The 12353-nt window shown below is 41.6% G+C and overlaps 2 protein-coding genes across 2 annotated transcripts in view; one reads left to right on the top strand and one right to left on the bottom strand.

Annotated features, from left to right (window-relative positions):
- Positions 1-5593, bottom strand: part of adgra3 (adhesion G protein-coupled receptor A3) — a 29541-nt gene extending 23948 nt beyond the window's left edge. The window contains exon 1 of the mRNA XM_026161847.1: positions 4523-5593. Within this exon, the coding sequence (XP_026017632.1) occupies positions 4523-4737 (215 nt within the window). The 5' untranslated portion in view covers positions 4738-5593. The remainder of the gene's footprint in view (positions 1-4522) is intronic.
- A 1101-nt stretch (positions 5594-6694) lies between these two features.
- Positions 6695-11869, top strand: gba3 (glucosidase, beta, acid 3). Its single transcript, XM_026161846.1, has 5 exons — positions 6695-6938; positions 8076-8300; positions 8409-9211; positions 9903-10026; positions 10763-11869. Exons 1-5 carry the CDS (start codon positions 6884-6886, stop codon positions 10963-10965), a joined length of 1410 nt encoding a protein of 469 aa, XP_026017631.1. The 5' UTR covers positions 6695-6883; the 3' UTR covers positions 10966-11869.
- The last annotated feature ends 484 nt before the right edge of the window (positions 11870-12353 follow it).

Genomic DNA, 12353 nt, shown 5'->3' with positions numbered 1-12353 from the left:
GAAAATTAGGTCTGAGTTCAGGTGGGGAAAGGACCTGGTCCAGTGGCTGAGGTGCTCTCATGTGCCAATGTAAAGATTTTCAGCTCTTTATTATTCTACAAAAAAAAAAATCAAAGTATGAAGACTTTTTTCAGGAATATTGTGTGAGAAAAATGGACGACAAAAGAGTGAAAAAAAAATGTAGAAAACATAAAGGTGCAGTGATTCATCCGAACTGGCAAGCTCAAAAAGGCACATGTCATACACCCTCTTTTTGCAAATTCATCCTTGTAAGTCATTGGTATTAAAATATCTTCTTTCAGCTTTCAACAGGACAAACCATTAGAGTGCGGTATTCACCTTCTGCAGCTGAATGGAAAAATGATCTGCCGTTCAAACACCGGGGTAAAAGGAAAAAAAGGGGGGGGCGAGCAGGAAAATGAACACAGACGTGTAGGCACCGCACAGCACGTAGCTCGTGTTTACACACCGAACTGAATTGCTTGTCTGGGATTAAGCGATACTTGAGGCAACCTGACAAAGTCAAAGCTCAACTGGTCTGCGAAATGAAAGCCTGCAGACTGACTTTCTGCGCAGCTGTCAGTGAATGCCTCGCCTTTGGGATTTTACCCTCTTCTGCAAACACTTCAGAACTACTATTTAAAAAAAACAAAACAGGAGCATTCCTTGAGACCAACGGTTTGCTCGGAAAGCACCAAAAACAAACCCTCTTAGGACATGCATGACAGCAAGCACCTGCACTCTCCTCGCACAAGCACTTTAAAATCTCTCAGCATGACATGGAAAAATTGATGAGACGACTGACGTAAGCACAGAGATTGCGCTTTGGACCAGAATTTACAATCACGCTGAAAAAAGTTTAAAGATCTAAAATCCAAAGGGGAAACAACTCCACAGAGCTCGACTTAAAGGAAATGAAATCACCAGATGAGCCTACAGCATCCAGGTCTGCACTACTGCGAAACAAGACAGTTTATTGCACTCAAATGTGTCATCAAATCAGAGTGATTTTTTTCTGCCATGAGGGAGGAAATCCCTGCTTTTCTCCAGACATTAATCCCGCGCTGCTCTGCAGCAGCCAAAACCAGGTGCACGCATTTTTACAGTCTGATCCAGGTGCTCCTGTGAATGGATCCTTTTTTAAAATATATATATGCACTAAACAAGGATTGTAAAGAAATATGAGCTTGGTGAATACTTCACGTCTAGTTTCTTCCTGTCTGTGTGGATGCAGAGGCTGAAACTTATACAGGTACACAGAAATAAATGCTCACACCCATGCATACTACTCAGACAACCCTTAAAATAAAAGTTAAATTCAACCACTCGTATATTAGCCGAGGGCCCACACTGACACGGGAGGACAGGCCAGCTGTAAACACATTTGTGTCATTTCCTCTCGGATTACTTAGGCATGTGGTATCACTGGGAGAGCACAAATGTGAGGAATGTATTACTCTTTTTTTTTCTCTGCCGAGAGGCATTGAGAGCAGGACTAAACCGGGTAACTACACAAACTCAGTTTGAGGACGAGGCCAATAACACCAAGCATTCAAGTAGGGTAAGACGATAGCTAATTTAGCTGTACAACTGCTCATGTGTAAACAGCGACGATTAAAGTTAGACTTCTGGTTGTTCTACTCTTACGCATGGTAACTTTTCTGGAATGAAGTCAAGCCAATTATCACTGTAGTTCAGCGAGTTCAAAGTCTAAAGAGTTTTTGACAAACTTCCAAAAGAAATGTGCTTACAGGTCAAAGCTTTCTTTCTTTTTTCTCACGTGAAAAGCTTGGATTACATTTTTTATTTGTTAGAAGACCTCCCAAAGAGGTAAATCAGAAGTATAAAGGGGTGGAATTAGTATGACAGATGGGTTTCTAATCATATCTAGCTTAACATGCTGTTTCCGACAAGAAAGACACCATGCCATCAATCACTTCCTTGACAATATACCGTAACTGACGCCCAAAGGGCCAGAGTAGGTGAAGGATATTACTGTGTATTAACCTCAGAGGGGCACTGAAAATGATGAAATTTTTAATATTCCAAAAAAATTAATCCAAAGCGAGAGATTTGGCAGGAAAGCCTGCTAAAGGGCCATTTAGATACAGATCTATTAGCTTCGCACACCTCGAGGAATCTCATCTGTGAATTTCCGGACATTATTCCCAGTATTATCGCTGCATGAACAGACAAAGTAAGAGCAGCTGAAAATGTTGGGATTAGCTTTGGCTTAACAAGGAGAAACGGGGGATGATCATTTTCAAGACTGGGAAAGGGTTCTCACACCAGCTGGGACTCCTGCGAGGCCAGCTGCGTCTCCCGAGAGGGGTCGCTGATTTTACAGGTTATAAATTGCCACCCAAAAAACTTTGCAGTCAGCATAAACTGTCATTTCACTGCCACTCATGTCTGCAGGGAACTATGAAGACAGTTCCACAAGTACAGGGTAGTTCTACTGTTTTCCAACAATAAACGACAACTGCTTCCCAGAAAAACAAATGTGGGCGACTGAATAAAATCTTTCGCGTTCATGGCTGTTTTTGGTCGAGCTCTCAAATTACACTGCTCTTGTTCTTTGGAGCTCAGCGCTAAATCATGAGCAACCAGGCTCAACCTCCGATCCATCACTGTCAGAGCGTGATGAGAGACTACAAGCTCACTGTAGACATAAAGACAAAGCAAACAGAAGGGAGGGCCCACTACATTACTTCAGAGCACACCATACCTAGCACTAATTCCATAAATCCTTCCTGAAAATAAAAATAAAAGCAGTGGAATTTATCTTTTTCTTTTTTATTCAAGAGCCATACAAGTGTTTTATTCCAGTTTACGACGGATCTTGTCTACTTGTCCATTCTGCTTACCATCCTTTAAGCTAAACTGCAATGAGACATCCCATAGTCTGTGCAGGTAATGGTAAATCTGCCCTAACACTAATAATTCGCACACAGTAAACTCACCCATATGATCTATTCCTGTGTTAGCGAGAAGCTTGAATATGCGGTTTGATTCTACCCACCAATAACATCACAGCAGGCATGTGCTGGAGTAAATTTGGACTCCTCGTGGCTTCTTGATGCCGTACAGTAAAGAAAACAACTGACGCACACTATGAATGCTTCGTTTAATGGGACATTTAATCATAAGGACAAGCGTACAGTCTGTGTTTTTGGATCAGTGCTTTTGGTAATAACACTTGGTTGAATGACTGCCAGGTGTGGAGCTCCACCCAGGATAGACTATACAGGCCTAATTTGGATGTTTTTTGGGCTCCAGTTACTTGATAAAATTACTCTGGACATAAACCCAAACTCCAAACTTAACAACATCCTTGCAGAAACTATGCGCATGGGCTGATTTTCAAGTCTCATATCGTTAGCTTCATAGCATAATTGCCTAAGTCATTTGACAATGACTTAGGCACTTATGCTATGAAGCTAACGATATGACACAAGAAAGTTTCAAATATCTGCAAATGCAGTCGAGTCCTGTTTTGAAATACAAACTAACATTTTTTAAAAACGTGCGCCTTTGGAAAGTGCCTCAAATCTAACAAGTGGCTTATAGTAAAGCTCTTAAAAACATGCACTGCAATTGTCTTACAACTCTTTATTACCAGCCAATCCTCTGCCTTTCTTTCCCTCCTGGGAGTCCATTATTTGCTTTCCACTCCTGCACCCTGCCCTGGTATTCTCATATTTCCTCCATTGCACACCACCACCACAAAGTACAAGAGCTCTGGGGTGCACGCAGCTTCGACTTACTGTCAAGATTATTCAAATTCCTTTTTATTTATTTTTCCCTGTCAAATGCTCAGTGATGGACCAAAACCAGAGTGTCAATTGGTTAAATCTGCTCTGACTTGACACAACACAAAGGCCTCAATCAATCAGCAGCTTGCGTCTCGGTGTGCGTTTCATCCCTGCAGACTGCCACACAAAGACCAGCAACTTTAATCAATGACACTGATGGAGAGGCAGTGGTTGCACAGCCTCAAAGCCTGCTTCTGATGTAAGGCCATATTACTGTAGTGGCTACATACCAACAACCTAAAACTAAACTTTAAAAGTGTAATTCTTGAAGAAAAAAAAGGCACCTGGCTAGTGTTAGCCAGGTGTGCTGTCAGGATCTAACCATGCCAGAGTAAAACCAGGTGGAAAAAGAATCACATCCATAACCTATGAGCTCTTACATTTATAATGGCATGTGTGCAATTTAGCAGCCTCTGCATAAATCACTGCATAACAGGAAGGGGTTACTGTTACACAAGGTTAGTATTTACACTGCTATTTACAGTATATAGCTGTGAAATGATAGTTTGTGGTCGGCTTATCAAGATATATTTATCTTTCCATGTTTGTGCAGTATGAATAAGGGGGATAAGATGGTTATTAAGACGTCGCAAACAGTTCCAGTAACATTAACTTTCAGGAAAGAAACAGTCCTTACTGAGAATAAAGTGAATCTAGTGACTGATGGGATGTGTTTTCACAGCATGCATCTGTATGCGTGTACTCACAGTGTCACTGTTCTGTTCGGGAAAGAGAGAGAGTCCGGGGGCAACACCTGATGGAGCTCCATGTTGCTGCAGACCACTTTCTTGTAGGACGGCACGATTTTCCCACCGCTTTTCGAGTTTTCATCAAACGATTTGCACGCGGATGATGCCGCTGAGCCACAGCAGCCGCTCAGCAGCAGCAAAATCCCAAACAACTGCAAACGATCCACCCTCATTTTTAATTCACACGCGGCCAGAAAAGCACTGCAGCACCGGCGAAGGAAACAATGTTTTGATAACAGAACAGGCGGGCGGGTAGATGTTGCTAGAACCGGGCAAAGAAGAATGAGACCTTTGCAAGTATGTTGTTTGGCTCAAGCGAGCCTTCCTCCTCCATTTCTCGCAAGGCTTTCCCTTTGCTCGGCGGTGTTCAGTCCGACGGAGGTGTCCTTCTTTGTTTGGAAAACGACTCATTTAGAATTCCCTTTCCATGTTGGCATCGGCTTCCATTTCCTCCCAGCTCTGCAAATCTACCACATTTCAAATGCCGAGTATCCTCCCTGGTAGCTAAATAACTAGCACAGTTGTTGAGAGGTTCCCTTTGTTGCCCATAGCGTGGGTCCAAGTCAGTGTGTTGTCTTATCCAAAGGAGGCGGCTGCAGTCATCCCAGGTTATCCGCTCCCAACTTCAGGAAACGCGGTCGGGCTTTTTTAACGCTCACTTTAAATTTCCCATTACTTCGAAACACGTACGGGACGAGAAACAAGCGTGCAAACTCTCGCCCCCGGTCATGAACAGGAAATTACTTTGAGGGAAAAAAACAGAGCGCAAAAACAACAACAGTTTTAGCTCAAACTGTGCTACCAATGTGGGAAAAATACACTAAAAACTGTATAATAACGTATCCAGAGTAGTCGGCGTGTCCGTTTTGTTAACCGGTGTCTTTAGAAAAGATTTAAAACTAGCCTTATTTCCATTGAGAAGTCCTACTAGTCCCATGGTCCTGCCCCGGGAGCCACTAAAGTCAGGGGCGGTCAAGGCCGAGCAGATTCCAAACCACATCCGGTCCGCATTTCATAATAAAAGCACCAGGAGATTACTTCCTTTGAGTTTGGGGGATGATTGCGTCTACGAGGTTCATTGGTTGAACGCAAAGGAACTGTTAAAAGTGTCTTTTCTGGATATGTACCTGTTGCACATCACCAAACAGTGCACAGTTACATGTAAAACTATCAACATAAGTAATATAGCATTTAAAATATAAACCTGCGATATAAAAATGCGATAAAAAATATGGTGGACATAAAAAAATACTGCTGTTGCAGGACTAAAAAAAGTGAGTGTTTATGTTTTTCTTGCTAATTTTATCGTAATACAGGATCTGTACTTTCACCTCTGGTCGTTTGGTCTAGTTTGCAGTTCACATGAAAGCCATGATAAGGATTTGTTTTTGCCCTGATACAGACGTTTGAATCTTTCCACTCCACCGAGTTGAGAATGTAATACTCTTGATAATCTGATAGTATTTGTTTGCCCTCTTGTCGCAGTCCATTGTGTTCATTTTGATGAGATCAAATGATTCACTTCATCATATAGAAAACTAGACTACAGCATTATTAGAACCCGTGCGAGGCTTAACGATAGACTGTATATGATACGGAAGTATCATACCATATGTGTTATAACTATAGTTCATTTTTGCATTTCTTATACTATCTAGAGAAATACTTCTGTCCAAATTGTTAATAGCATCGTAATATTTGGGTCTTTACAATTTGAATTTATGTTATTTGTTTTATAATTTAAAAAAAAAAAAGTTAATACCATAAACTCACAGCAGAAACTCACTTAGTTGCTCTGCTTGACTGCAAAATAGACTTTTACTAATTTACCAAGCTGGCAACAGCCTTTGATTTTATCGCAACCCTCGACTCATTCTTGCGGTGCTTTCAGGTGCACCTCGGATTTCATTTCCTCATTTCTTAATCCCACATTCCTGCCCTAAATTTTGAACATGAAAAGACCGAATCCCGTGAACTAATGTGTTTTTGATTTATTATTATTTAATAACAGAATTAAGCTAGTATTACAGTAGTGGCATTGTCGAAAAAAGCAAAATCCAGCGAGATAATTATCCTCGGAGTTTCCCGTACTGGATGAAATCTTCTGTACGTGACTTACGAAACGTCACATCTCGCAGTAGTTCCTGGTCTGTGGACGTTAATGGCTGCGATGCCACATGAAACAAAAACAAAACAAAACAAAAAAACGTCCGCTTTGTAGGGAGACAAATCGCTTTGTGTATTAAATTTAAGAGAGATAAAAGCATAACGCGCTAAGATATAGGAACACCTTTGTTTCAGCGTCCTAATGCACAAAACATGTTCCCACGTGACTTTGCATGGGGAGCGGCGACGTCTGCGTATCAAATAGAAGGTATGTAAACAAGTTTTTGAATGGAGCAGTGATAACTGTTATGGAGCGGGAGAGAGAGGGGGTTTTTACACTCCGAGAACCTCTAATGTAATTCGCTTTACCGTGAATACTTTACTTGGTAAATATTGGCGCTATTGACTCTGTAACATGCTTTAAATGAGTGTTTGGTGAAACTTAAGCATGTGTAAAGAAATAGTAGCCATTGCACTGAATATATTGATGGAGATACAGATAAATGAAAATGTATTCATCATTTCCTCATTTGTTGTTTTGACATTGGTGTAACAGGGCATTTGGTCTAATGGAGATCTGGTGACTAAACGGGCCTTAAGTCTGTGATTCATATGATTTTCTTATTCACCAAACCATTCGGTGACCTGTATGGCCCATGCATCTATGCACTGTCATCATGGAAGCCAACAACCCCCCATGACGCTTTCATGCCCATGTGGACTGAAGAATATGGTTAAGGCTGGCTCATCTCTCACCACCATATTACTTTTTGTTTTCTGTGACACAGTCTGATCATATCCCATAATGCTATTGTCAGTCACCCGAGGAAGAATGGCTCCTTTTCTGGTTTTCAAAACTCGAATGCAACAAAAAACCCTGCCGCCTGTTTCCTTCTCCTAACCCCTGACCGGTTGCAGCAGATAGCTGCGCATCCCTGAGCCTGGTTCTGTCAGAGGTTTCTTCCTGTTAAAAGGCAGTTTTTCCTTCCTACTGTCACCATGTACTTGCTCATAGGGGGTTGTCTGATTCTTGGACATTTCTTTTTAGTATTGTAGGACCTTTACCTTACGATATAAAGCAGCTACACGCGACTGTTGTTGTGATTTGGTGGTATATAAATAAAACTAAGTTGAATGTGTTCTTCTGAACACTGTTTCCGACATTTACTTGTATTTCTCCCCACATTTTTTTTAGTTGTTCCTTACATTTGTCACTCATTTGGTACACATAAAAAAATATTGGCAGACTAATACAGTCTTTAACACACTTATGTAATTAGATGAATGTAAATAACCGCTAGAGTAGATGACGTCTTAGATGCTGTCACAATAAATTCACAGAGTGATATTTCTATATGTCAACACTTTACCTGTTTTTCTGAACAACCTTTACGCGGTCGTTCAGGTGGCTGGCAATCGGACGGCAAGGGACCGAGTATCTGGGACACATTTTGTCATGAGAAAGGCAGAGTGTTTGGGGACCAGAATGGAGACGTGGCCTGCAACAGCTATGAGCTGTGGGAGAAAGACCTGGAGTGTATCCAGCAGCTTGGGCTGACGCACTATCGCCTGTCTTTCTCCTGGGCCCGCCTCCTGCCTGATGGGACCACGCAACATGTCAATCAGAAAGGTATTTTCATAGACCTGAAACACACATGCTGGAATTAGATCCAGGCCTATTTGATGGCTTTAGGCAATTGTATCTCATTACCCATTTATGGCACTCTCTGTTCAACAGGTGTGCAATACTACAACAAAGTGATTGATGATTTGCTAACCTCAAATGTCTCACCGATGGTTACCCTTTACCACTTTGACCTGCCTCAAGCTCTGCAAGACCAGGGAGGCTGGAAATCACCTGGTATAGCCAGTCTCTTTGACAATTACGCTCAGTTTTGTTTCCAAACATTTGGGGACCGTGTCAAACTTTGGATCACTATCAATGAGCCACAAGTGTGCGCCAAACTGGGACACGAAGACGGCATCCATGCCCCAGGGTTAAAAGAGAAAGGCACTGCTGCCTACCTGGTGGGACACAACATGCTGCGGGCCCACGCCATGGCCTGGCACAGCTACAATTCTCGCTACAGGTCAGAGCAGAAAGGTGCCGTGTCTATTGCCCTCAACAGCGACTGGTGTGAGCCATTAAACCAAGGTTGCCCCAAGGACATTGCTGCTACTGAACGTGACCTTGCATTTAAACTGGGATGGTTCGCCTGGCCCGTGTTTGTTACCGGTGATTATCCAGAAATAATGAGATCTGCTATAGACGCTCAAAGTAGGAAGCTAGGATACAATGCAGCCTCAAGGCTCCCCAGTTTCTCCAAGGATGAATCTGCCATTCTGGGAACTGCCGACTTCTTTGCGTTGAACTACTACACGTCTCGCAAAGTCAAACCAGGAGGAGGTTGTGAAAAGATGTTGTGTATAAAGGGAGACCAAGATACAGAGGAAGTTTTGGATTCATCCTGGCCCATCAGTGGACTGTCCTGGCTGGCTGTAGTGCCAGATGGCTTGAGGAAACTCCTAAAGTACATTAAGGTAAAACTTTTTCCTAAAAATCTTTTTTTTTCTTTTGGTTACAGTCTGTGTGGGGCAGCCAATCAGAAGAAAGTTTCCTTAAAAAGTGGGGGGAGGGAGTATAAAGCGCTTGTTTCAGATAAATGATTGACTAAGATAATTCACCAGTCCCGGCATAACATAAATAAGGATTATTTTAAACTGTGAGCCATGCACAGCTACTGCAGTAGAGTCCAAAAATGTAAAAATGCACAATTTTACGCTAATATATTACACTAAAAATAACCCAAACCAAGGGCCGACCAAATCTTTTCATTACAGTTTGGATTCACCTTGCGGAAAAGTAAAGTCGGTGCTCAAAATGAATTGACCAGCAACAAGATAGATCACCTTCAACCGTACGAGGAGAACACTGGCATTTGTTTAGTGTCTCACTATTGATTTTGCATGCAGCAATCTCTTTTCGACACCTCCAGAAACACACTGATGCTTCATTAGTGCTGTCACATTGAATGAAACAGTTACTTTGCTGAAAAGTGTTTGCAAACGAGCAATTTCCTGCTGTTGTGACTTGTCACACGCCATTAGTCTGAGCCTGGCACCGTTGAAACGCAGCTGAACGGCACACTGTAGACCAATCTGTCTCCCCCTGGAATGTCTGACAGGCTGTGATGCCTTGTTTGACAATAATATTTGCCCTATGACTTTGCAGGACACTTTTAACAACCCGGCGATCTACATTACAGAGAATGGTTTCTCTCAGGTGGGGCCACTGCAGATCGAGGATGCCCAGCGCTGTATGTATTACAAGGACACCATCTCAGAAGTGGCAAAAGGTAATGGCTAGTAAATCGGGACTGCATAAATCCTGCGTATTTAAAAAATTAAAAGCATGCGAATCGGGAAAATAATGGTTAAAATATCATTTTAATTCTGCAGCTTCTCCAAATTGACAAATTTAGTCTTGTTTAAAACAAAAAACATTTAATTGGTTTGATGTACCTTTAATCTTCTTGCTATCATTTATCATAAATGTGGTTTCCATAGACTGTTTGTGTTGTATCAAAAGGTTTTTATTTACCTCACTTTCAAAGAGGGGTACCCAGTGCGGTAAAGTTAATACTTGTTTCATTACCATTTCATTTCAGATGCCTTTGACAGCGACACTATAGATACAAGCGTTACACATACGTCTGTGTGTATCTTACGCATACGTTGCTTCTGCTAATCAATTTTTAGCGCATTAACACTTTGGGGTCACGGGAATGTGTTGTGATTCAGATCTGTGAGTAAGTGTTCAGCGACAGCGACGCCAACTGATTACTTTTATGCAATGAATATGTCGTTTGCAAAGAGAAAGATAAATACACGCGTCTTTATTATCCATCTGTTTGATGTTTATGAACAGCAGTTTTTGCTCTATCTACTTTTTATAATGAAGATATAAATGAGTGGACCTAGTAAACAGGTTTTTGCTAGTACTTTAGAATGATCCTTTTGTCACATATCATGATACTAGTCATGGTTTAATTAGATGGCTCTATGTAACTCCTTTCTTCTGTCCTTGTATAGCTATACAAGAAGATGGGATCAACGTCCGTGGATATTTTGCATGGTCTCTGATGGATAACTTTGAATGGGCCGATGGATTCAGCGTTCGTTTTGGCTTGTTCCACGTGGACTTCAGTGATTTGAAGCAGAGTCGAACTCTGTACCAATCTGGACGGGAATATGCAAAAATCATCTCAAAATCCCGATCTGGCCAGTCTAAATAAGAGTAGCTGGAAAAAATGTGCGTTACTATGTGAATTATGAACATGCTTTTGCTTTCAAGAACTGGAGTCAAGAATCCAGATTTATTTTGGATTTGAAGTATTGCCTATGAATTTTTTTGTAGTTTAACAAAAACAGCTGGTGAATTGTCTCAGGAGTATAATTTCTCACTCGCCTTTATGATGTGAAGACAGGGACAAAATAAGGTTATGTTAATTCAGTGGTATTTAAATCGGTATTCTATCCTGCCGAATCCCAACTCATTGCAGGTAAGGAAGGTTTATACAGAACCAGCGAGCTGTAAGGCCCTGCAATTGCTTCATGGGGCTGGAGAAGAACTTATGAAGAACCCAACAATAATAATGGCATTATCACTGTGAATGACTTTATTGTGCGTACATGTATTATGTGAAAGCTGACCTGTTCTGGCGGTCTGTTTACATATTTAAGATCTTATCTTTAGCTTAAATCTACCAGCAAGAGTCACGTGACTGGAATCTGCGAGATATCTTGCATTAATGTCTTGAATTGTTCTCTGAATAGTTGTGATTCACTAAAAGGTTGAAGGTCTGTAGCTGTAGTGACACAGGTATGGGAAAACATGCTCAGCAGTTTCACTTTGTGATGTGAAAGGCTGTTTCCTGTTTACAGACGTAACGGACACAGTGCACATGCCCACATGACGATAACAGTACCTGAGGAATGACAGAGAAACCACAGTCTCCACAGTTGCATTCCTTACAATTGCAGGCAATTTTAAAGCGCTATAAGCGGTGTCAGTATGAGCAATAATGTGATTATATCAATGAAAGCAGTGGTTTTATGACCGCAAATTGTCTCAGTGAGCTCACTGAAGACGGTGTCGAGACAAAGGAACGCGCGGAAATAAAGCCTTTTTCAGTGACACATCAAAGCCCATAGCTTCCATTTATTTGGAATAAAGACTGATTGAGCAGATGCTTCACTTCTTTGACAAGATTAAACAAATACCGTAGTTTAGCTGCTGTGGGGGAAACAGGTATAATTAGTAACCCCTTTTCTAACCACCTGCCCTATGAATGGAAAGGATGCGACATAAGACAAAATGCAGTACTCATCTTAGTTATGATAATGTCATCTGGGTGCATAAAGAGCATTTCAGCACACTCAGAAGGCGTGCCAGCTGAAAGCAACAGATGTCCTGCCACAGGAAGTGAGCATAATACAATTTGTGTTCCCCGGACAGCTGTGCAAATGAACTACTTTTAGAGGGAAAAACCAAACAAGGAAAACACCCTGAGGCAGTCTGCTGATTCATTGCCGTGGTTAAGGTTAAGGATTATTTGGATGCTGTATTGAGCAAACTATACTGCTATGGAGCTTAATGAGGGGCTTAATGAGCGCTGCTGAA

The sequence above is a fragment of the Astatotilapia calliptera genome, chromosome 3, assembly GCF_900246225.1.
Source record: "Astatotilapia calliptera chromosome 3, fAstCal1.2, whole genome shotgun sequence".
NCBI lineage: Eukaryota > Metazoa > Chordata > Actinopteri > Cichliformes > Cichlidae > Astatotilapia > Astatotilapia calliptera.
The sequence above is the reverse complement of the archived record's forward strand: the minus strand, read 5'-3'. Positions and strand labels throughout refer to the sequence as shown.

What these genes read in the sequence shown, in the direction of transcription:
- gba3 (XM_026161846.1), top strand. Translation starts at nt 6,884, where the DNA reads ATGTTCCCACGTGACTTTGCATGGGGAGCGGCGACGTCTGCGTATCAA. An exon ending in AACTCCTAAAGTACATTAAG is followed by an intron (nt 9,212 to 9,902) that starts GTAAAACTTTTT and finishes ATGACTTTGCAG; the next exon opens with GACACTTTTAACAACCCGGC. An exon ending in CATCTCAGAAGTGGCAAAAG is followed by an intron (nt 10,027 to 10,762) that starts GTAATGGCTAGT and finishes GTCCTTGTATAG; the next exon opens with CTATACAAGAAGATGGGATC.